Source organism: Cynoglossus semilaevis, chromosome 11 (assembly GCF_000523025.1).
Source record: "Cynoglossus semilaevis isolate Cse_v1.0 chromosome 11, Cse_v1.0, whole genome shotgun sequence".
Lineage (NCBI taxonomy): Eukaryota > Metazoa > Chordata > Actinopteri > Pleuronectiformes > Cynoglossidae > Cynoglossus > Cynoglossus semilaevis.
In genome coordinates this window covers 9,347,188-9,373,671 of record NC_024317.1, presented here as the reverse complement: position 1 = coordinate 9,373,671, position 26,484 = coordinate 9,347,188, and the positions used below count along the sequence as shown (strand labels likewise).

General features: G+C 37.4%; 1 protein-coding gene across 1 annotated transcript; it reads left to right on the top strand.

The window, feature by feature from the left end:
* Nucleotides 1–13,125: 13,125 nt before the first annotated feature.
* stx18 (syntaxin 18) lies at nucleotides 13,126–25,957 on the top strand. The gene is made up of 11 exons (XM_008320424.3): nucleotides 13,126–13,310; nucleotides 21,543–21,610; nucleotides 22,618–22,733; nucleotides 22,819–22,896; nucleotides 22,978–23,044; nucleotides 23,137–23,228; nucleotides 23,338–23,432; nucleotides 23,999–24,057; nucleotides 24,335–24,404; nucleotides 24,499–24,579; nucleotides 24,675–25,957. Exons 1-11 carry the CDS (start codon nucleotides 13,158–13,160, stop codon nucleotides 24,768–24,770), a joined length of 975 nt encoding a protein of 324 aa, XP_008318646.2. The 5' UTR covers nucleotides 13,126–13,157; the 3' UTR covers nucleotides 24,771–25,957.
* Nucleotides 25,958–26,484: the final 527 nt, after the last annotated feature.

The window sequence follows — 26,484 nt, the reverse complement described above, 5'->3', positions numbered from 1 at the left end:
TGTTTGTTTAATCTGTAAAACGTGCTGTCGAAAACCACGGTCAGAGGTGTTGCTTCACTCCCCTCTGTCAGTGTAGTGTGAAAAGGGATTATTACTCATTAGGACCTCACAGTTTGAAGTTTGGCGTAAAAGAAGTGTGTGTGGGGTGTGTGTGTGTAATTGTGTCTCACTATTACTACTATTACTAAAAACAGATTATTAATGAGTATTATTAAAATAAATACTAATATATGCGATCCAAAACAGAAACCTAAATAAAGTGATGCTAGGATAACATAAATTGATAATGTACCGTCAGCCCTGTTTTTGTGGGTGTATTTTGGTGATCGGTGTACAGACGTCTTGATACCGACACTCTGTCATTGTTTGTCTTTTTCTTGCCCTCCAGCGGTTGTCTCTCAATGATTCTGTTACCTGTTTATGACCTCAGCATCATTTAAAGCTATTTGAAACCTCACCCACCCACAGGCTCCCTATAACATTTAATTAGGGTGGAGTGAGACCCTGTCACATTAAATCTATACCACAAAAAGCCTTTAGGTTCGTCAGTGACTTCATTGTAGAGCTGAGGATTTATCAAAATGTAAAACAAGTAGGTCCAACGATCCTGGAGTTACGTCTCGTCATTTTATGTCTTTGAAGGTCTGTAACTGACAGCAAAAGTCGAAATTCTTTTTTTTATATACTTTTATAATATATTATATTCATGGTCCTGTTTTTAACTCAAATTAAAAAAGTTTTTAACTCAAAATGTTGCAAGGGTTATTTTAAAGATAAAAGAAGAAAAAAAACTGTTGGAAAAAAACAACAAAAACTTTCAAATTTTGAAATATACAAACTGAGAAATTCAAATTGTAATTGAAATTTTTGTCAGTTGTAACAACCCAGGAGTGACTGTTACATGAAAAATATATACAGTATATATATGTTTTTCATGTCTGTGTAAATATATATATGTCATTTTTTAATTTTTTTTCTAGCAAATCACAATGCATTTATTCATGTTTACATTTTATTAAGTCACATCTTTTTTCCTGCTTCCTCTTTTTTATTACAACTGTTACAACTCTAACACACACACACACACACACAAACATGTCTAGTGGTCATGTAGTGACTAACGCAGGCAATGAGAGGAGGTCTCATGCTGACAGGATGTCAGTGCTCAGTGGGAGACGGCTCACTAGTGGGATCATCAAAGATCAGCTTCCACCACAGCGCAGTCACTGCATTCCTCTGGAGTGCAGAAATGAAAGGGAGCGTGTGCTTTGTAGATTTCTAATGTGTACAACTGTCCTGTCTAGAATAAGTTTGCACTTTTGTTCCTACATTTCCTCCACACACATTTCCATTGTCTTCAGTCTCTGACAGAAGCATCATTTAGTTTCACTTAACCACGCTGTGGCTCACAGTACAGCTGCCTTCATTTTGAACTTCCCTGTACACTCTTTTTATGTGTTCGGCGGCAGTGACATACAAAAAAATGTAATTTAAAAAACTGTCGTTTGCCACTCAGCACATACACCAAGAGGTACAGTGAATTTACACTGGTGAAGGTTGTTACAGAGAGGAAAGGGAGCTCTAACACATTAATTTGGTGACGTTTGGAGACACTGGCTGTGACTCGGTGTAAAACTATTCTATAAAAGAATCTTGTAAATTGGAAAATGGATGTAATAAATGTGGAGCGTACTTTCACTTTTAGAAGCAATAGCTGTAAGAATGAACCCTCTGTACTAGAATTTTCTGACTGGAGAATGATGGGAGTTCCCTTTAAAAAAACATTTTGATGTATTAGTAGAAATGTACTGTACTATTTAACCTTCTTATCAGTTCATAACTATGCAATATACCATACACTGAAAGAGGGGGCGCTTAAGAGTTTTCCCGTGATATAGAACAATCATTGTAACTGTGTTTAAAGCTAATGGAAAACAGAAGTACATATATAAGTACATATAAGTTAATGTGTTTATTCAAATTAAAAATGCTTTCATATCATACGTTTTATTATGGCTAAAATAAAGGCGGCGTTCTTCACTTTTCATCAGATATTAAAATCTTTTCACAAGCTACTTTTGTACATTCATAATCATCTTAGTAATATGTCATTGTGTTTCTCATGACTTATTTATTCTTCGTCAGCCTTACTAAAAATGTTTTGCATCATGGACCAATTCTATGCAAGACATTTTTCTGTGGACTAGCAGCATAGGGCATGAGGACTTACCAGTCCAAGTGCTGAAAAGATGAAAGCACAGAAGTGATTGTTTTTCAAAATAAAATACCATGCAGACCAACATAAATGAAAAAAAGAGACATTTTTATTCTCTTTTTGTAGCCTGGTACCAAACGATCCCCAGGTTACCCTCATCCACAGGAGTTTTTCTTTTGTATTTATTGTCTTTAATGTAGGACATGCACAGTCTAAGGAGAGACGCAGGACAACGTTATTACTTCACTGCAGACACGTGAATAACTGATCATGGGACAAATGTACTCCTGAAAATTAAGGGCTACATTACTTTTTTATTGACTTGCATAACTTTGATTGCAGCTGCCCCCTCCCATTCCTCAGAGGGAGTCACTGCAGGTCAGTAAACACTGACTTTATTTCCTCCAAAGTGGGTTTTTCCCCTTTGCGCTTCATAGCCTCTCTATTGTATTCGCTCTATTCTTATTCATTCCAAACTCCCATTGCTACACAAACCTAGTGACTCTTTGCACCTCCCTCCACTCCAGACTGCCGCCTCCAACCCAAACTCTCCCCTGCCAGGCCATCCAACACCCAAACAGGACCTGCTTTGACTGCCGCTTAATTACACACCGTTTTACTCCACAGTTTACCAGTCAAAAGGAGGGGCCGGCTGGGGGTATGTGGAGGGAGGGGGTGTGTGTGTGGAGGTATCGGGCCCCAGTATCCTCTCCATCAATGTCGGCAGCCACAACAAAGGGCCGCATGACACAGGATGAGTAGTTATAATGCTATGACCGTGCCTGCCGCTCAAAGTCACCCCATTCCTAATTGCCCTCAGAGATGGCAGATAATGGAAGGGCTTTGAAGTGAAAATTGGCCCTAATGAGTGAAAGAGAGAAAAGATAGTAAGGAGAGTAAAAAAAAAACAAAGTGAGGGCTGGTGAAGATGTTGATATGATAAACATCCTGGAAGGAAAATGAAATAGAAACTCAGAGAGAATCTGGACCTGATAAGGAGTTACTGTCCAGTTCACTCCCCCTCACACTGTGCTCAGAACAGCCAAGACAACAACGAGACAGGGCCCTGAGACGGACAGTCGGCAGGGGGTTCTGCTCTATTCATCTAACTTTCTTCCCTCTTTCTCACCCCTCTGTCTCCATCTAAACAAACAGGCACCTGTCTCCCCCCTCGGCCTACGACTACAAAGCCCTTCTCTGCATCTTTTTTTGATCATACTCCTTGTCTTCCACATTCCACCGTCAACTTTTTGTGACTGTTTTGTCTCTCATTGTCTGTGTCTCAACAGACTGGACAAATGGCAGCAGCACCACTCAGTCTGCTCTGGTGTCAGGGCCTTCCCATACTATCAGCATGCCGGAGATTCTTCGCACTGTCTCTCATTCTCTCTCCTGACTCCATGGAAACATCAGTGATTTACATACAAAGCCTTTTCTTTGAACTGCATTCTTTTTTTTCTTTTCTTTTTTTGTCATACCCTTTGTCACACTTTCCTACCTTTTCTTTGTTATTGTGATGAAGAGCTTTTATCCACCACCTCTGACATTGTCAGCAGGCTGTAAACCCCCTGAGACCACGGGCCCCGAGATCATCATTATGTAGTAATGAATATTTGGCCTAAAATACACATATTCATTTACATATGAAAGTGATTTGTTTGGATATTAAAAATGTTAGGCTAATCTGTAAAATCTAACTTTTAGATTGTGGAAAGGCACAAGGCCTTTTTTCAGGTCAGTGTAAAGTAAAGAAAGTGATTTAATAATGACAGGTGTTTTTCTCTTTTTTATTAAAAAATGCCTTCAGATGTAAGCAAAAATAACAATAACTAATTTGTACATATTTTTGTTGATGAAATAAATATTAATTTATACACATAAAATAAACAGTTAATGAAGAACATTAAAATCTTGGAACTAATATTGGATTTCATAATGGAAATAAAAACAGAAAGTTCTTTCAAAAACAGCAATAAAACTTGACTTCACCTGCCTGTGGTAAAAATCTGTAGACTTATTAAAAATGTCTGTTGAATTATTAAAACCACAACCAGACATTAAAGACATTTATTATCAATCATTTTCAATATATATGTGTAATTACAATGTGATGTGACCCAACAATACATTTGTCTCCATACCTCCATATGATGTCCACATGTAATAAATATAACATTGTTTTGTGAATAATAATAATAATATATTCTCTGAAAAAAAACATAAAGCCCGATAAGACTCACACTAATGAATGTTTTTTAAAATATTTTCAGAAATCTTCAACTCCAACCAACTTGCAAAAGAGAAAAAAATGACTTACTTTAAGAAATATTTTTCAAATAATCTCTGACATTAAACAGTCGCTGAGATGATTAAGACCAGGGAGTTTTAGTGGTCTGTGATATGAGCCTTCAACAAAACACAAGCTGTCTGAATGATGGAGCTGCCGGCTTACTGTAATCTGCCTTTATCAGGCCTCATCAGTCGCTCTGATACTCCCTTTAAGCTGTTGTCTACCTCTTTAACAAGTTGCATTTGTCTGGTCTGTGCGTTGAGGCCTGCCTTTTAGTGGGGAGAGTGGAAGAGGTGGTGGTGAAGGGAGGAGGGCGGGGGAGAGGAGGGGGGCGCTCCTCAGGTCAACAAAGACCAGAGCCAGCAGGGCTCTTCCGTCTGAATGACAATGCTTTGAGGAATCAGTTGGTATTTACTGCTGGAGAAGTGGAGTACATTAAACCAGAAGACTGATTGTTGTTGTGTTTGCTTTTACTAATTGGATGGAAGGCAGAAAGCTCCTGATACAATTCAGAGGGAAAACAGTGATCAGAGGAGGACGCAGGAGGAGGTGGGGCAGGGTGCAGATTAGAGAAGTCCACGGTTGGATCTGAGGCCTGATGAGAACATTTAGATTATAAGGACATGTCAGACAGAGACATGTGGGTGAAATTGTTTACTCCAAACTAAATTATACCACATGTAAGTCTACAGATTCCCAGGGGTCATGACCAATCTTGCCAATTTTGTACAATTATGATGTGTACATAACACGTACGCAACGCCACAGTGGAGGCTGATTAAAAGCAAGTTTATTTTTGGATTCTCGCGGTCCAATAGGGAGTCCTGTCCATCACAGACAGTCTCTCTGTATGTGCAAGAGAGGAAACGAGGACTAGAGAGACCAGTTTCTGTCTAACTATGGGTACTTGTCTACTTAGTAATAAGGACAAGCTGTGGGGAGACTTGGCCTTAGTGTCCAACCGCAATTTCTTCCTCAGGACTTTGAGACGTAGTGAAGGAATAACAGAATGGGGAATATGGTGAGGAACGTTTTTTGCAGAACAAGCAGAAAAGTGGCTGATGTCTGATGGGTCGTGAAGAAGGAAGAAAAGCCACAGCTCTAAAATGGATGTAGTGTATATTTGTGTGGGTGTGTGTTTGATGAGTGGTTTGAAAATACATTAATTCAGGACTCGGAAAATAGGGTGTGTGTGTGTGTGTGTGTGTGTGTGTGAAACAGGAAACAGGACCAGTTGTCTTGAAGGAGACCAATCCCTGGTTCTCTCACTTCCTGCCTACCTGTCATTTCTGACATTGTTGCCACGTCATCACTAGTCCTGGTTGGGAACAAAAACTTGTTGTAGAACTGAATTTTTGAAGCTTTGATTACTCTGAATTAGCGTAAGGAAATTGTAGGTGGTTTATGTTAAGATCAGTGATGATTTGACTTAACAAAAAAATAGGTGTCAGTGGATACTCCCCATAGCACTAATGGAATGACTGTGTGAGAGGCTGTGCGTGTGTGTGTATACGGGCAAAAGGCATGCACTGGTTCTTTTTTTTTTTCTTGCCGACAAGAGCTGCCTCAAAAACAGAGACGCTACTCATCAACTTTTAGGTCAGAGGGAGTCCAAATTGAGTGTGTGACTTGCAGCCCAGGGGGAGTGGGTTGGAAATCAGTGCAACAGCCAAAAAGTTGGGCTCTCAAATGGTCATGGTTGAAGCCAGTGTTCACAGTGAATTTCCGGCCACAGTGCCATGCCTAAGTCCTCTTGATTATTTTCTGGTTCAGGGTTTGCCGCATTTCAAAGCCTCCTCTCTGCCCATGTCTGTGATTCGGTCTTGTTACAGGGGCCTATATTTCAGCACAGAAACGCATGGAAACGCTGAAGGAAAATTAAAAGTGACGATCAGTCACACACAGGTCTCAGTCTTTCATTTGAGGTGTGGTGAAGGGGACCTGGTCTAACCCTATGACACTAAGTGGGCTGATATTTGAGTGTGTTTTTGCAATAAAAGGTTCAATTTGCAGTGAGACTGGGAAATTACTCTATAAAAGTCAAAAGCCAAGAACCACGGCTCAGCTGCTTCAGCAGTGACTGGCCCTTTTGTCCTGTGAGAAGATGCATCAGTGGAAATGTACAATCCTCTCCTGTCTAACGGAAAACAACCAAATCAACTAAACATGATGTGAGTCAGAGCTTTTTTTAAGTGAAAAAATCCAGAAGTAATCTGGAAGAAAATCATGACAATCAAAGTTGTTGATGATGTTGAAGACAAAAAAAAGTAAAATGTGTTACTTACATTTTATTAGTTGTATAAAATATTTAAAGAATTTTAGTAAGACAAAAAAAATACACTTCATAGAAGAAGTAAGCATCTTTTTACTGAGTCCCTGTTTCTCTCCTCTCTGCCTTTTCCTCTGTGACATGAAAGTACAAACCTCATAATAAAATGGAATAAACCATCCTCCAAGGTTGAATTATTGTAATTACATGTAATTGAGTGTTTGGCGGCAAAACCCTTCCCTTCAGAGATCCAGCATATGTTTTTTTTTTTTTAAAAAATCACAATCACTTTGTTCTTGGCTCCAGCCACCGATTGACCTTCTCCAATTGCAGTCTCTGCTGAATGGCATTGACATGAGACAGGGAGAGACCTGGAGGGGTGGAGGGGCTGCATGCTATGTTGTCACAAGAAGAGTTACTCAGTACCATTTCCATATGGTTTCAGTCATCTGTTGGGCAGTCCCCCTTATTTTTCCTCTTTGTTTATTTATAAATATGTAAAGTCATTTGCGACTGGCCTTGAACAGAACTGTGGGTTAGAGTGGAAGAAACCACCGACTACAAATTAGTTCATGTTTCATTTTAGTGTCTTTGAGGAGGTTGACTTTTGAGGGAGGGCGGGGGGAGTCGCCCTGTGTTCATGATTAAGCATAATAGTAGCTATTGTTTTAAGGCAGCACTGATCACAGTCCCCTGCAGATTTCAATCAACAGTACAATATGTTCTATTTTTGTGGACTTGTTTGTAAATACATAGTTAGCTCCCTATTCCATCCTTGCAGGCAGCAATGTGGACACAGTTGAATATCCTGATACATTTGTGAAGTGCTCTGTTATGATATAATCAACAACATTGGAAAATGAAAAGAGGACAGAGCACAGGAACATCTTGGCTGGTGTTTTCTGACAGGCTTTACAGTCAGGGATGAGACTTGACAGATTATGAGTTCACTGATGATAAGAAAAATGTGTGTGTTTGGTTGAGAAACTTTGATTAATATCAGTTGATCCCATCCCTCCCCCACACTATGGGTCTTCTTCTTTCTAGGTTTTACCACCCCCTACTGGAACAAGCTCCCAATTGTTACCATGCAAACCCATGTTTTTTTTTTTTTTGATACAGCTGTCTTGTGCTAACAGTCACATGAGTCATTCAAGATCAATCTTTAGCTGTAGTTAAACTCATTTTAAAGCCTTTTGTATTGTATTTGTATTCATGTAGTTTAGTTAATAAAATATGCCATTCCATTTTTAAAAATATTTTTTTAACATTAAAAGACTCACAAGTAAAAAACATTTAAGTAAATGTTTATTTTTTCTTTATCTGATGCAACCTGACAATACCACTGCCCTCAATCAAATCAAACGACTAATAATAATATAGTGATAATCATTACATTATTACATAGATTGTAAGATTGTGGAAAATAAAAATAAAACAGTAGAAGGAAAAATAATTCGAATGCATTGAATATTTGACTCTAAGTTTGAAAATAAAACCTACTAAAAACCTCCAGCATTCATCATTGATTTGTCCGTGGGTATCACTCCTCATCACCACTCCTCCGTGATTACATGAATACAGCTCAAAAGCAAGTTGTGAGGGGGAACGTCAGGTTACCATTTTGGTATGATTGGCTGATGAAAGGTATAATTTGGGACTGCCAGGACAGCAACTTCAAAAGAGTCCAGTGCCATATTAGGATGGAATGTGAAAGCTGTCCAAGCAAGAAATGATCCAATTTTCTACTGACTTTAATTACAAAGAGGATCTCCTTTCATTGCGGGGGCAATTGCTGTCCGTTTCAGAAGACCATTGTGGAAAATGATGAAGTCAACCATATCCAAAATGTTCAAATCTGGACTATCTTAGCATGGCATGATTATATCATGTTTGAAACTCCCATATCCACAGGCTGTGTAAAACAACCTTCAAAATGATGCTAATAAAGGTCCAAGAGACTTTGTCCGTCCAAGTATAAACAATACAAGGAACAGCAAATGAGAACAGCCATGGCCACCATCCAGTCACTCAGTGTCCACAAAGTAGTTTCTTCAATAACTGTCTTATTTATGGTTGTGGTGACAAGACGAACAAAACATAAGTGGGTAAGTTGTAATTTGCCTTGTATCTTTGCTTTATTTACTCCAGAAGGTTCCCTGTTTGTGTAGAATGCCAACAAAATAAAACACATAAATTTAGTTTAATTCTTGGAGCGGACACAATGTGCCTGAAGCCTGTTAGTAATGGGCAGTGCTTTTAATAATGTAAATAGAGTTAAGAGATGCTAACTGTGACTGCATTATGGAAAATCCAATTTGTGAGTAAAGCGTTTCCACTTCACCTATGGATAACTTTACTGTTGGCCCAAGTTACAAACCTGTATGTAATTTCCAACATAACTTTTCCAGGAAAACTTGCATGTCCGTGTCTTTACAGGCAACAGTTATGATCCATAAGAGAAAGATTGATTATGGTTATTAGACAGCTTAAAATGTGATACCATCTGAGAAGTATTCTCTGCACTAATACAGTGGGTTTAAAAAAAAAACACACAACAATTTTTTTACCAGGGTCAAAAAGCATCAGTGTGATATGATTACTTGTGGATAGTGAGGGTCAGACTTTAGAAGGGGCCTAGGGCCAAATGCACAATGAATAGTTGTGGCCACACAGTGGAAGAAGTGTGTGTGTGTGTGTGAGTGTGAATGGTTTTTGCCTCTATACTTAAAAATTAGATAACTGGATTTTAAGGATGATTAATAATAATCATAAGCCATATTTATTTAATGGGGTCAGTCAAACATAATGTGTCACAGGACTTGGTCGAGGCACCAGAAGCAACCCAAAGCTGCCAATGTAACCGGTAACAGTAGAAGAACAGGGTAGAGAATATGAAACACCTAACAAATGGACAAGAGTATTACACTCTGTTTATTACGTAACATGCAGTAAATAAATATTCCCTTGAAAAACGTCCAAACAGACAAACAAGATAATTAAGACGACTGAAACAGATGTAACAGTTTTTGTGTTTGACTAGAAGGTGGGGAAGTCTAACAGCACAAGATTTCTTCCAGGACGTACTTTAATGACAGGTACAAACACTTTTATTAAACATGGGCCACATGAGGTCAGATCACACTCGTGACCTCTTTGTCTTAACAGGATGTAACGCACACGCCGACATACACTTCACAGTTCACACAAAACGCTGGTTGTTTACACACTCATGGTCAGCCTATATTACACACAACACATTTGACTGTAATTGGTTGTGTTGGTAGAACCAAGAATTGAAGCTATCAGACAACATGAGTGTTCTGTAGCCAGAACAATGGCTGCTTTAACATGTGTTTTGGCAGCAAACACAGTTACCTTGTTCTTGGCCCTTGCTCTGTTCTCACCGCGTGTCAGAAAAAAGCTTTATAGACTTCACAGACAATAAAAATCTTCACCACGGCGTCTCACTTTCCCACAGTGTCACACTGAATTTAGCGGGGTTAGAAATTATCCCAAACAATCTTTTATTTATCCACACAATATAATAAAGCCCATCATCTGTGGAGTCTGTGCTGAAAAACAAATACTCAGATACTACATCATTATATACATAATACATAGCGATAGATATATATTTAATTGATCCCAAACTGGGAAATTACATTATATTGATAGTGTTAATCAACTTTATTTCTGTTCTCTGCCTTAATGTAATGTAATGATGTCACTAAATAAACTTTGTAGTTTATTTTAGTATTTAAGTATAATATTGGTGTGATATTTTCAAGTGGTGCTAAGAAAGACTTCTAGACCTCTTATTTCTAAACTTGCAGGGTGGAGCCCCTCAAAGAAAGTTTAATTGCATATCATGAAAATGCATTACATTCCTCCAGACTGCTTCAAATGTCTGCTGCTGGAATATACACTTGGCTGCAATAGATAACTGGATATTGGTGCCTGATCAGCCAAAATCTGAGGCACACACATCCCACTTAATTTCCAGCCTAAAACACACACCAATGAACTCAACACCAAGGAGCCATGAAGCCAAACTCAGCTGAGACCTGCATAAAAAGCAAATTCACTTAAGTGTCTAATTCACCCTAATAAGTGAATTTCTTATCAGTGAAGGGAGGAAGGATGCATCCTGAGGCAAACCAGAGATAAAGCTCTTTGATTGAATTAAGCCAACGTCAAACAGCCACTGGATGAGTCCTATGAAGATAAAGCAGCCAGGAATGACAGGTCTGATAATGGTCCAAACAAAGAGAAAGTGGAGATTAAGGGGCTTCTTTTCAAAAAGTTAAGTGGACTGCCCAGAGCATGCTCAAATACATGGCTCATCTGTCACAGACAGGAGGAATGGATAGCATCAGTGACGCTTCATCGAAAAGAAGATAGCATCTAGGAATGTACGATGGCCAAAGGGTGCGGAACGCACCAAGGCCTAAGAAAACACATACACAATTAAGTAAGACAACACAAATATGTAACACAACAAAATAATTTAGACAAATGTGCCACATGTTGTTCTTGAGGAATTTATTATTATTATTTATTCTGACAGCCTGTCTTTAGTGTCGCAACATTGTCTGCATATATACATACACACACACACACACACATATATATACATATATATATATATATATATATATAAATGGGTAAAAAACACAAAACAACATCTGGTTACCTGCAGTGTGGCCATTGTTAACATTGTTAGTGGCTGATATCTTTGTTGTATGTTTAATCAAACAGGTGGCAAGAATGGAGCACAAACAGGACATGTGTATTTGAATATGGGGCATGTAAAGCCCATTTTGTGCTGTGTATCCAGGATACGAGATACCAGGTGTGAACATCTACTTATGATAATTACAGTTCATAAGTGCTCGGTCAATATTTATTCCATGTCTACGTCTTAGAAGCAATAATTTCCCTTTAATTTCGCCATTTATTTACTCAATTGTTTTTTTTACAATACAATTATAATGGACTTTAATTGGTAGGTTTGTACATTTTTATGAAAATGAAAACACAAGATAATATTCATTTAAATAACAGTTGAAGTTAAACAACTGAAAATTATCCACACCTTTGTTACTTTGAATAACTGTGATGACAATTGACAGAAGGAACCGTCTTTTAGTCTTGCAATGATATCAGTTCTGTGATTAAATGAAGGATGTATGCTGGTCTGGGTGAGCACTTTTACAGAAATCTGCTTTCAAAGAAGATTGACTATATAACAAAATCTCAGGAGAGACTTATAGGTCACTTATGAGTGGCAGAGAAGCATGTTAGGCTGGTCAGTGATAAAATGGTGAGGTATTATTATTATTATTAATATTATCATCATCCAATCAATTGTAGCTCATATAAATAATACATTAAAAATGATATCATGTCTGTAAGAACGTGTGCAAAACTTAGCTAGTACTTTTAATTTTGGTCTTTAGGTTCATGCTGAGGAGGCAGAAAAGGAGAAACGGTCACAGTATACTGCTGTACCACAGTCTGCCTCAACACTAACAAAGGAAATGAGCAAACCACATTGCAAATAACAGACTTATTCAACACTCTCGGCTCCACAGCTTAAACTACTGCCAACTCCAGAGACTTACAAATACATCGTTTTATGAGAAATATTATATACAAATAAGTAAGGTTGTCTAGTCGACACATAACTGTGGATTTAGATGCACAGAAACAACTCGGTTTGGTTTTTAACAACATGTTTATTATATAAAACATGTGTTAATATGTTAAACATTTACAGGTTGTACGTTTGCACTTGGTGTTCCTGTAAAAACTTTGTTCTATATATAACACAGTGTGTATGTTGGTGTTCTCTGGCTACTCTGCTTTCCTACTTTCTTCTCCTACATTAATTGAGCCAGGAGGAGACAAGAGACATGTTTAAATAAACAGAAAATAATAAAATAAAGGATTATTACAATACTGCTGTGCAAAAAAAAAAAAAAAAATTAAGGGAAGTTATAAATGTAACTTGTGTAATAAAATAAAGTTAAGTACGCCCAATAAAATACTGAAAATTGGTTTGTTTTATGGCCATATAAACAAAGTTACATGTGGATTACATGTGCAAAAATGTGTTTATGAATAAGCAATGCTTAACATTGCAAACTCCTAACAAATTCTTTATATATTTTTTCATTATACAACAATAATAATGATAATAATAACAACAACAACAACAACAATAATAATAATAATAATAGTTATTATTATTATTAATATTTTTTTTTAATGCCTTAAGGTAACCGTTAAGGATTTCCGTTTCCTTCCCATCTCTAAGTGTCGCAGGCTGCTGACGTTGGTTCTTGATGACGTGTCAGTTTGTTTACAGCGCTGCAGACATGGCGGTGGATATAACGCTGCTGTTTAAAGCTAGCGTCAAGACGGTAAAAACAAGAAACAAGGCGATAGGAATAGGCTTTGACTCAACTAAAGATGACATTTTTAAGCGGAACAGACCGAAGAACGGCTTCTCACCGAGAGCGAAAGAAGTGGTGAGTTGTTTTCCTTTTTCTTTTGCCTAAATGCAGTTAGCTTTTGCTAACACATTTAGCTTTTCTTAACACAGTCACGTCTCTATGACTTCACCTATGTACTACCTATAATGGCAGATCCATACAGAGCTGCTTTTACGTTGTGCTTAAACATACCGTCGTAGTATTTTAAAACGTTAGTCGCAGTTAACTAAAATAAGAGGTAGTTTTAAAAGAAACAAATTTAAAAAGCACATGTGTCAAGCTCAAGGCTGGATGTAGCCCGCAAGTAATTTTAAACAACCTGCAAGATAACCATGACACAGATGTTATTGTTGTTTATGGCTAATTAGAAATAGTAACTACCATGTTTAGCAATTTATCAATAGTGTCAACAAAAGAATGTGTTCATGTAATCAATCAAACTGTCCCTCTTTAGTCATATGCTACTTGTGCCCTGCATGTAGTCATTTTTACTTCATACTGCTGGCCCGTGTTGATGATGACCTTTACATCTCAAAGGTTGATATAAGCTGCTTTTATAAACTCCAGAAATCGTCAGGAAACCTTTCATAGGCTGGGGAGCATACATTTAAAAGTAATTTCATCATGTTAACCTCCCAGCCTCCTATTCCAAATAGAAGTCTCTAGTTAGTTCAAGTCATTTCATTTTTCTGGGGGTGTTGAATCCAAACAATAATCCCATTCTAACCTAATTGTTGTCCAACTTTGTGTATTTGTAAAGAACACACACAAGATCACACACAACAATAAATCATGAATTAAAATAGCTTTGTTTTGTTTCAGCAAACAGACATGATGTATGTTTATATTTGAATATAGGCAGGGAAAGACGGCGGTTTAGCGCTCTTGCTATAAAGCAAGAAGATTGTTCGCTCCAAGTTGGTCATAGATATGAGTTTGAGTGAAAATAGTTGTTGTTTCTTAATATCTTCCTGTAATAGAATGCCAAACTACCCATACTGTAGAAGATCAACGACTGAATTACTTTGTTTTTAACAGATTTTTTTTATCTGTTATAAAAAAAAATTCCAGCTAACTTGCTGACAGAGCACTCATTTTTCATTTTTTTGCAGTTGCATCAATATGAAATTGGCATTGATTATAACTGGTTTGCTTGAAGTATGACAGTGTCAGTTTGTGACTTTTAGTTTAAAACTAAAAATGCAATTATTTCAGTGCTCCTCTGAATTATCATCTTAGGACATTTCTATAAAATATAAAAAGAAAAAGAAAAGACAATTTTGGCAATTCATTAGTGCAGGGAACTTTACAAAGCATAATCAGTGATTGGCAGTTAAAAGGTTGATCACTGACAAAGAAGCCTTCTCCTTATTTCAGTATTACTTTCTTGCCCTTAACATGAATGTCTTGGCAATTCAAACTCTTTAAAAACTTTAAAAACAAATTCAGGTTTACGGTTGTCTGGAGTTGTTTAGATTTTACCTGATGTCTTAAACCATCATTCCAATCTCAGAGATCAGCAGATCAGCTTTTTGTTTCTTTTGGTTATATTGATGGTAGAACAGTTGGTTTAATAAAAGCACTATTCATTCAAAAAACTATCCCCCCCTGCTGTATGCCTTTCACTGTAGATATTATCTCAAACTGGCTGGCAATGCAGCGTTTATAGAAATTGAAATTGCAAGTTCGGAATGTCCCGACTGCCTACAGTTATGTCGTGGTTTTGGCCCTCATCTCCATCAGCTCAGCGAGACATAGGCAGCATTTTTTGTGAAAGTCCCCTCTTTACATGTATGATTCCATAAACATGCTGCAATAACATTTTCTTTCGGCTCTCGAGCAATTTCTCGGGGAAAGTCGATCTTCCCAAGAGCCAGTGATTAAAGGTGGAAGATCAAAACAAAGAAAATATTAAATTAGGTCCACAGTAACAATGTTGACGGCCGGCACCTAATGCGCAACAGATGTGAGTGCCTTTCTATGCATGCAGCGCTCTCCAAGTTCCCACTGAAGCTTCACAAATTTAGAAAGAAAACATCGAAGTTGACAAATATACAGTGGTCCTGTGAGGATTTTTTTTTTCCATTTAAAAAGTCGTGCCATGAGAAAGGAAATGTAGCTTCTTTCAAGGCAATACCAAAAAAAGAGGCTTGATTGACTAATAAGAGGGCCAGTGTTTATAGGGTTGGGTTTGGTCGGGGGAATCTTTTACCTCATTGGGGTCGGTTTGGGGCACTGTGATCTCCATTTCACCACTTGGTCTCTCTATGCAGTATGCTACCCTTCTCAAGTTCAAATGAAGAGGTCATTCTAAAATTGTTAAATGGTGTGTAGAGACCAGCGCTGAGATACCCACTGTGCTTTTGGTGTTGCTGCTACAAAATTGACTACTTCTCACAGCGTTTTCTCATAAGTCATGAAAAGTGTCAGTGGGCACTGTAAAGTATGTTGTGTTTTTGTTGAGGGAGCTGCTCTTTCACCCTGGAGTAGTTGGCTCACGGATTCTTAAAAATGTTTAAAATATCTTGAAATTCCCCTATTCTCTATTTTAGTTTTTTTTAGGAAAGGCAGCTAAGGTTTCAGATGTTACTAAATATGAACATGTCCGTTCTCATGGACTTTGCAGTGCTGCTGATGTTATTGTTTCGAAAAATGTTTTAGACCCTTTGTTAATTAAAAAATATTATTTAATATTGAAAATGATTTCTAAGTTGTCAGCAAATAAAAATATGAATAACTAATGCCAACTAAACTAATGAGGTAAACTGGAAAAACTATGAGGTTGCTGTGAAATACGGTTGTCTTAACCGAACGATGTCTTTTAAATAATTAAATTACAACTTAGGCATCAGTGTTACAGTTTTTTTAATTCAGATCCTCATATCCTTGCAGATACTTCCCTATGAATACTTGCTTTATAACCAGCTGTCTTTTTAAATTTTTGGATGTACAATTTTGTTCATGATAAGCAAACCAAATTAAATTTAATATAAAGAAGGGAAGTCCAAGTTCATATAGTAAATGATGACTTATCAAATGAATACTGACTCTGATAGGACATTTCTAAAATGACAATACAATTGAAGTCTTTGTAGACTATATGTTGTCTGTTCATTTTAAATTATGCCCTGAATGTAAATTTTTTTTTTTGAATAATTGCCTCGATGTATAAAGCTTCCTCTTATATGTCTCAGGTCACACTGTATTAACGCACAAGCAAAATCATTGCTCACATGCAGCTGTCTAAACTGAGGCTGTATTTAGTCGGCACTTTAGCTAAGGAGGAGGATCACCCTGAAATGAACACGCAGCTAAATGCCCTCTTTACCAGTTGAACTAATCTCTGAGCTGTTTTCCCATGAAAGCCAGGCAAATTTAATTTTGAGGCATTCTTTTTTGAGGCCTGACGCCAAGCACTTGGTTCGGTTTCTCTGCGTGCAACAGTGCCTATTTGTATGATTTATAAAATTAAAAATGATCATTGGAAAAGAGGAATGTGAAAGGCAAATGTGCAGATGTATGTCAAAGTCTGAATCACGAAATAGACACCAGATACTCTGTAGACTATTGTTTAGGCAGAACAAAAGTATTGTCGAACACAATTGAACAAAAGAGTAAATTTCAGCTTAAACATGTAGAGAGACAAATGCGGCAGCTGGGGGAACTGTAAAAAAAAGACTTTGTTGTTGGACAAATCCTCATTATTTACAATCACTGAGATTCTACAAATACAGATGACAGCGAGCTGCATACTTGACCCTGACACTCCAAAATGCAGAGAGGCTGAACCATGAAACTGCAGCAGATGTGTTCTCATGCAAAACAGATGCCATCTCTAAAAAAGACACCACTCTAATAAAGATGCAAGTGAAAAAAGACATGGAGTATTAATTATATATTGTCTCGTTGATTGATGTTGAATGTGTCAAGTAGTGGTGTCGTTTAAAGTGACTAACTCGCAACAGCACGCACGCTATGTTGTGTTTGCTTCTCACTTCACTGGTCATTATTCAACTTGGATCAAAACCAGTGACAGGACCAGAAATCAGCCGAAAACCATGTGCTTGTTGCCTCAGAGGTGCAGTGTCCACAGTTTCACTCTGTCTTCAGTCAGGATTGAGTGGTGCAGACTCTGTCAATTGCTCCATTTAGACATTCACAGTTTCCACTCTATATTTAGTGAGGTTTTTCCTTTTTTTTTTTTTTTTTTTTAAATACAGTTTTAGATGCTGACAATATTTACATTGATTTATAATAAGTATTGAAGCTTTGTAAAGTTCTTTTGCTGGTGGATGTACATTTTAAGTGGCTTTTGCGTTAACACAATTTAAACAAAATTCTGTGATTGTAGCTTCTGCAGTGAATATTGTTTGTATAATTCCCTGCTCTATGACAATAGAGCAAATATTTATATTTATATCAGAGTAAATATTTTTGCTTTGAAATTTTAATGTTTTGACTAATCAGTTTTTGACATTTTAGTGAGCAAATTACATAGTCAAATGAAAATAAAGTAAAATGAATAAAAAAACTGTTGAGATATTACTACAACAAAATCCTGTATAATTTTTTTTTAAAATGTATCTTTCACAACGTAGAGTTTTTGATTTTATTTGGTAGTTGAAGTTGATTTACTAATGAAGTTTTTGATAAGACATGGTAAAATATATTTAAAATTTTATTGAATTTTAAGACGGTGCTGCTGAAGTATGAGCAGTATTATATGCTGCCCTCCCTCAGGAGTCACTGTTCTGCAGTGAAATGGTTCAGTCGGTAACCTGTAGACTCTTCATCTTCCCTCTGACAGGAGAAACCCATTACTTATGTTTAGTGAGCAAATCATTGACATATAGGTGTTTGTTTGGTTTTGAAAACAACTGCTACTAAGTCTGTCTGAACTTGACCCGCCAACACATGTTCTGTGTTTCACTACACCGACAGAGGGATGGTGTTTTCATAGTTCTTTAAACACAGAACCACTGAAAAAAATCAGAACAAAAAAAACTATTGTGAATCTGTTTGAAACTCAAATCATGACTGTTAGACATTATATTTTACAGTTACTGTAAAACACAAAACAATCTGCTTCTCAAATCTTGTCGCCTTAAACTTTTTTTTTATTATCAAGCTTTGGACCGATGCAATAAATCAACACAACTGTACCTTGGCAAAGACAACAGTTTAAGATAATGTACACTGATTCATAATGATATGCAATTTTTTTTTAAATTTTTTTTCTTTTCTTTTTTATCTGTTTGAATTATAATTCATCTGGATATAAATCAGAGAGCTGTAAGTTTAAATCTCACTGCTGGCAGGGCTGTTGGGTGTTGTGCAAGCAGCAAAGAAAGAAAGAAAAACTTTATGTCTCGATCTCTGGCTGCAGTCAAGTACTACAGGATTAATGTTGTTGTGTGTGTCAATATAGTGTACAAACAGTTTTAGAACTTTTAATAAAACTTTTTTAATACCACTAAGAACTAATTATGCCCAGGAAGAAATATTTTAAATATTATAGAACTTTAGTGTGTTTGCACTTGGTGTCTTGGATTAACAGTACCAAGCCACTGATGTATTTAAAAAAAACAATAATATTAATTTACATTTAATTATTATCAACATGTCACAATATGTCATGTTTTAAGATATGTGCTCCAGATCTGGTCCAAGCAATCTGACTTGAGACAGCATAAATAGACAGACTTGGAACATAACGATTAAAGACAAAGTGCAGCACAACCATCTGTACTGAAACAGACCCATGTACCTAAACACAACGTAACGTGGCATCAGCTTTAATAGCCCTCGGTCAGAACTAAGACCACAGCAGGGCAGTCATCATGGCACGCTGTCAGTTACCTGGATTTAACAAAACAAAAAGCCATCCAAGCTCTTAAAGAAATCTGCTGGCTAAGCCTTTTCTCTTTTCTTCCTCATAATAATCCCCCCTGATGGTTTGTTTGGGCTCAGTCGGGGCTGCAGGGAAACAGGGGGAAGGAGAAAGTGAGGAGGTAAAGTGGGGGTCTTTGATGATGACGAGATTAGATGTAGCCCGGCAGACTGTCTCCTCCTGCCTTTGCTAGGAGCTGTACCTTATACACACACACACATGTGCACACACAAACCTACACAGTATCACATGCACACTCACATAAACCATATACATAGAGTAAAAGAGCATGCACAAGGCCACCCCTCTTCCTCATTGTTGAGGAATTACTTGCTCTTTTAGGGTCTTAAGTTACAAGAGCAATTGATCTCCCTGACCCCCTGCAGACCCTAGAGGTTGAGCTGGGAATCTGAGCCCGAATGTATACACACAGGAGACAGCACAACCCCCAGAGCAGCACTCTGGATGCTCCCTGCTACCCCCTCTACACACACACACACACACACTTATTCACACTGGAGCTCTAAATCATCAGGGTAAAATACTGTGGTTATAGCCCTTCCTGCTGGTTTAAAATGTGAATTGCAATAAATTAGTCATATATGCTGTGTTCAAGGCCTACACAGAATGCACTGGTGATAATTGTGCATCAGTAATTCTTTCTCTATTAATAAAAGAGTTATCCTAACCCTGTTTCCATAGAAGTTCACTTTCTGAAAATGCAGTGGAAATTTAAATCCATTATTTGGTAATTTACTCAGATCTGTTACCTATTATGCAAAAGAACAAGGAAAATGCTTTCTTTGTTTTAACTGACCAACCTGATTTCAACAATTTAGACATTTAACACACTAAAGCACCTTCATAACATTAGAGACATGCCGATATTTGTGAATGTGACTAAAACAGTCTGAATTACCTTCATCACCTTTGGCAAGTAAAATAAACACTTTATTCTGGAAAAGGGGAAGAGATGTTAACACAAAGAACATTTCAATTTTTCAGTTAAAAAATGTGGCTTTGTTTCAGAGAATCACTTATATTTGGCCTTACTCTTTTGAAGGCTGAAAATCATTGTTGAATGAAGCCAGAAACTTTGTCCTGCACTGAATATTTATTTGATCTTGCATTATTATTCTGAGCAATTTTCACAACAACTCGTCTTTTGTCTGGTCTAAAAAGCCTTTAGTAGGACTGAAAAGATGTTTGATTTACAGAGCTGTCATTTTAGTGTGAAGCTACACAACATCTAGTGTTTTCAAAGTCTATTGACCAAAGAAAGCAATTTTTCTGCCCTGAACTCCCCTCCCCTTTCTCAAACTTAACTGCTCTGAACAACGATTAACTCCTGACCTCTAATAATTGTATTATTACAAGGCTCAGCTTGCCTCAGTTAGCCTGTGGCCCACAGCAGCGTCTTGCGTCACTGAGTTACCGTCTGAACCTGAGAAGCAGAGCCGGGTCTCTAACAAATTGCTAGCCCCTGTTTGTCTTGCCACCTCTGTGCTGTGTTTGAAGAAATTGTCATTTTTCAAGCGTCAGCTCAAATAAGCCACTGCTTCAGGTCAGTTTGACGCTGCGGAGTGAATGTTTAGAGACGTTATTAGACGGCTGTTTGCCAGGTTGCTCCTCACAGCCAAGAAAATTTTATAATTGAGGTTGTTAGAGTGAAAGGTCTGAAGGCTGAAGACAGCATCATTATGCTATCCAAATAATCTCCCACAGTCTGGGGTCGCTGTCACAGTCAGTCGTTGTGTCATTTCTCAGTCTCACCTCTGTCATCCACAGCATCTCACAGAGGGCGCTGTGTGCATATTTACAACTACCTGTGCTCTGCCAGCAGCACTCTGTGGACAGGGAAGCAATTTGTTCTTTTTTAATATTTGACCAAATTTTTGGAGCAAATATTGCATTAAACCAAGTTTCCTCTGGCTTTCCTGTGCGCACAAACACTTTGACCTTTTTTTAGCATTAAATAGTACCACGCCATGAATTAACATTTTATTAGAGTTCGCTCTGTCAGTTTGCTGTATGAACTTTTATTTATGAGAGCTGTTTGCTGAGGAAATTGCAGGTTTAATTTTTGTATGTTGCAGACTGGATGAATCGTCTATGGGTAAATATTGAGAAAACACACAGATAGACAGAATGTGGTCACTTGTCACATCCAATAAATACTACATTTTTCATTTACTCTGCCCCCGTCTCAATATAATTTAGGGAAAATGGCTTCCTGGTAGACGTCTAAAAAGTCCTTGTTGAGCTATGTTGACATGGTTCATGTTGTAAAGGAAATAACTGAGGTGTCACTTTTTTTTAAAAAAAAGGACACATGTAATGAAGTCCACTAATGGCTTTTCTCAACTTTATCTTGGCAGATCACGAATATCACCAAGCTCAAAGACTTTCTTCTGCAACATAGGAAGGATTATGTGAGCGCCGGAAGGTAAGGACCTCAAAATACCTTATTTTATTTGCAAAAGTAAACAACAGCAGTGCAAATGTGCATAGTTATCAAGAGAAGTACAAAACATTTGTCTTCTTGGAATGGAATTTAGGTCACAAGAAAGGTTTTATTCAAGTTGGCTTTCAAATATTTCTGTAGTGTGTGTGTGCGTGTGTGTGGCAGGATTTGATGCTGGCAGAAGGTCAGCAGCTAGTAGGGTGGTCTGTAGGGGCAGGCTCCAATCTAATTGTCTGGAATAATTGCAGTGGAGTGGAGAGCAAATCACACCCTGGGACTAATCAAGGCTTTCCTCCTTCCAAGGCCTCCTCTGTGTATTGTTGACGTGAGTGTGTGGAGAAGCCAGTGTGTTGTTGTTTTTTTTTTTTTGATCTGTTGATAAAGTCTCAACCAGAGCACATAAACTAAACATCAGCAATGTTGATAGGGTGGAATATATGCTATTAAGTGCTGGGAAAATCCACCAAGTTGCCAGAGCTGGTCTCCTCTACATTCAGCTTTTGTTTTGTTGTTGTCTTATCATAATTAAGTCAAAATTATTAAACAGATTATTTATAGGCCATAGATTTTGCAACAAGTTAATTTAAATTTTAATTACTGGGAAATGTGGACAAATTTATGCCAACTTCTTTTTGTGTTTTATATTTTTCTAAATACTTCACATCTTTTGTTGAGAAGCATTAAAGTGTCTAAGACGACCACTAGAGGGCCACATCGAGTAGGAAAAACTTAGGTATGAACTGCAGGCATGTGATGAAAACAAAAAAAGCTCTTGACGGCATTTTTTCTCTATTAGTTTTGAATACAAATGTGTTTTTTGAGTCAGGTGATTAGTCCTTCTACCTGGTTCACTATAGGACTTGTAGTGTCTCTCCAACGTCTTCCTGAATTAGAGTTCTATTCATCAGAATACAAAAAAGTAAGGAAGTAGATTAGTGTCACTGTAAAAGCCACTATTTTATGTCCAAACATTGTCATGTATTCCTCAGTCTCATCTCCTCGGATCTCACTCGTATGACAGACAGTGAACGAGATCAGATCGACCAGGATGCTCAGATCTTCATGAGGACATGTTCTGAAGCCATCAAGCAGCTACGTAATGAAGGTTTGTGTTCAAAACATACGATGCACTAAATTAAATGTAATACAAAATATTAACAGTGGTGTGTCTTTTCTGTTGGTTTGTGCAGCTGAGAAAAAAGTGACATCAGCCCAGATAAAGGAGCACAGAGGGGTAGTTCTGGACCTGATTGGGTCATATCTGAAGGGTAAGGATGTCAAAGAGCTTTGATTAACAAATACAATGTCAGTTAGTTTTTGTGTTTTTCATTTCTCATGTCCTTGTCCAGGGGTGTGTAAACTGTATTCTGAGCAGAGAGCAATCAGAGTGAAAAGAATGGTGGACAAGAAGAGATTGTGAGCATTTTCAATATTTCAATCCTAGCACGTTTTTTATTAACCGTATTTTAAATTTAGGTAATAACCTGATAACACTTTTGTGACTTTAGATCAAGACTGACACCTGAACACCACAAGCGAGTGGAAAAACAACGGGAAGTAGAGCCCGCAGAAGAGAAAACTGTCAAAGAGGAAAGTTCTGGTATGTCTAAGGTGTAAACAGGATTTATATTATTAGTTATTGTATATTTAACCCTTGATAATAAGCAGTGTGGCTGAGATTTGTTTCTCACTTGTTTTTGGTCTTATAGAGAAAAATGTGTCAGACGTTCCTGACAACACCGCGGAGCATCTGTGGGAAGAGGGAGGAGTGGAGGACGAGCTCTCACCTGAGGAGATCCAGATGGTGCAGTGACTCAACACCAATTAATATTCATGGTTTACAGCATGTAATAATGAATGTGGAGCGAGTCCTGGGTGATATTTAAATGCATTATAAACTGGTTATGTCAGTACATCAGACTGAAAAATAGAATCACTTGAACCTAGGATGTATTAATTACTTGTATATGTTATGTCTCACGCAGTAATCCAATCACAAACCACTATATACATACAACCCTTAGGTCATGTCATGTAATTTCCTATGTAAGGCAATTTATTTTCATACATTTCTGTCCATTTCTTGCCAAGCAGTCCAAATTGGGATAATAAAAGAGAATAATGTCAAAACAAAATATGAAAAATAAATAGTTGACTGAACTAAACCAAGATGAACCAGAATATAGCAAGAAGGTAAAGTGCTGTGGCTTTAAAAATTCAACCCAATATTTTTAATTATTTAATAATTTCTAAAAGAAGGCATTAATTAATTAATGCAGCCTGCATTATTATTTATGTGTGATAAGATGACAGAATTCTCTCCATTGTTATTATTATAGTCTGTCACAGATGTCACATTTCTTTGTCTAGTTTGAGCAGGAAAACCAGAAACTGGTGAGTGAAATGAACAGCCTGGTGGATGAAGTGAGGTGAGTTCATCTTCTTCTAAACATCTTTGACAATAAACACACCTAAAAAATGTTTTTAATGTTTTTTTCTGTTATATGGTTAAGATTAGTATATCTTAAAACTATTGATGGAATGTAATACATTTGAAATGAATAAAAGGAGCATCTATCAAATGCTTTCAAAGAGATGTTAATCAAGGCAGTAAATGGGACAAATGTGAGTGTGAAAATAACACAAAAACTACATTAATGCACCCTTAAACACTGATGCCACCTCTGTTTTCTGTTTGTCTTTAAGACAAATTGAGGGGAAGGTGGTGGAGATCTCACGACTTCAGGAGATCTTTGCTGAGAAAGTTCTCCAGCAGGTGAGTTGTCTTCTGAAGTGTCTTCTGAAACGTTTCAACATCGTCATGGTCACAGTTGTACACAGAACATGAAGAATAACACTGTCACTGACAGGAATCGGAGATAAACAGCATCCATCAGCTGGTGGTGGGGGCTACAGAGAACGTGAAAGAAGGAAATGAAGACATTCGCGAGGTACAACTAAGGAATGATGAATGTGGCGGTCAGAAAATAAGTGTGTTCTTTTGTCAAAAAATCTAAAATGCAAAATGTTTTTTTTTTCTCTCGAGGCGATCAAAAACAACGCAGGCTTCCGAGTGTGGATCCTCTTCTTCCTTGTCATGTGCTCTTTCTCTCTGCTCTTTCTGGACTGGTACGACAGCTAACACTGCAAACAGTGTGGACTCAAAGCTTGTAATGGCGACCCAATCACCATCCTTCCGGCACATTGTCATGATGTCAGTAGTAATAACTGTGCTAAGAACAATCTCTCAGCTTTGCATGATGAAGACGAGTGTTTCTTCATGGAGATTCTGGTTTCAAGAGGACACGAGAGCTTGTTCTTCAATAAGTCAAACCCTCAGTATTTCATCTTTATCCTGTGTTGTTAAACACAGGCTCCTAAAAAAAAACCCCAGTATCATCAGTTAAAGTGTGTGATTGGACAGTCTATCTTTCTCTGCCAGTAAGGAAAATGATAATAATTATAATAATAATTTGCTCAATCTATTTTAACCTACAAGTATGCCTTAATACAGAGCAGGAATTTCTATACACGCAGTTTTTTAGACAGCATTTTTGATCATTAGACTTGTTTTATCTTTGACTTATTTTGGCTGCACATTCACAACGGAAAAATTTGAAGGTCACAGACACAACAGTTTATTAAGACACGGCAAGAAAAACTGATGTTGGTTTTGGTCATGTTACTCCCTCCCCATGAATAGAGGTTAAAATTGAGTTTTATCTTTCTGATACACCTCAAAGAACTGGTAGGAGATGTCTTCGAAGGCCCTGCAATAACTTTCTAAGACATCAGTGACATTTCCTCATCTCCTGCACAAGAATAAACTATAATCGGCTTCTTCCGGACTGAATTCAAATACTAGAAACATGTTCTAAGGTCACTTAGGACAATCTTTAACTCTTTAATATCACAGATTTTATCCATGTTGTTATCCAAAGGCATATCACCCAAAGAACAGCTCCTTCACCACACTGAAACAAGGACAATATAGATGCTAAGGATGAGTTTGGAAAAAAACCCCTGAAACATACTTTAAATTTGGTGAGGAACAATCTTCCGAGAGTCAACTCTTTTGCATAAAAGCAAGCATACTTAAAAAAGAACACTTCTTATATCTAATAATTTGTCCTCAGACTTACGACTGAAATAAAGCCCCACTGTTTCTGTGTATTGTGTCCACTGAGGACATACTTAATTTATCCTAATTTATCTCCACTGTTAAAACCACTACAAGTGTTTTGCTTTTTTTTTTTTAAATCCATCACAACTCATTGTACTGATAGACTAGGCACAAAATGTCTATAATTAAATCCTGTCTTAAAAATCCTCAAGTTATAATATATAATGTTAATTAATACTTTTCATATTTGTCTCAATTTTTAACAGTGGGAGCCAAGCTCAGAAAGACATTTTGCTCAGCCGAAGTAAAAAAAAAGAAAAGAAAAAAGGTGATGACGTATTGAGTTCACACACACACCACCCTGCACAGGCCAGTGTAGCTTAGTGGTTAAGGACTTGGCTCTGGAAGGTTGCAGGTTTGAATCCACCACCCGCCAAGTTACCACTGAGGTGCTCTGAGCATGGCACCGTCCCCACACACTGCTCCCCGGGTGCTCAAAAACACTGTTCACTTTGGTGATGGCTTAAATGCGGAGGTCACATTTCGTGGTTTGCAGTGATGTGTGTCACAATGACAAGGAGTTCACTTTCCTGTCACATTTCCTTTTTCCATTTTTTTTTTCATACAGCTTATGTGATAATAACATGATGTTTATCTTTATTCATTTGTCGCTCCTCTCTCTCTCTCTCTCTCTCTACATATATATATATATATATATCAGCATGTACAAACA

Bases quoted from the DNA above. Each gene is read 5' to 3' on its own strand.
- stx18 (XM_008320424.3), top strand. From the start codon at position 13,158: ATGGCGGTGGATATAACGCTGCTGTTTAAAGCTAGCGTCAAGACGGTA. The intron at 22,734-22,818 runs GTTTGTGTTCAA...TGGTTTGTGCAG, and splicing joins CAAGCAGCTACGTAATGAAG to CTGAGAAAAAAGTGACATCA. The intron at 22,897-22,977 runs GTAAGGATGTCA...GTCCTTGTCCAG, and splicing joins GATTGGGTCATATCTGAAGG to GGGTGTGTAAACTGTATTCT.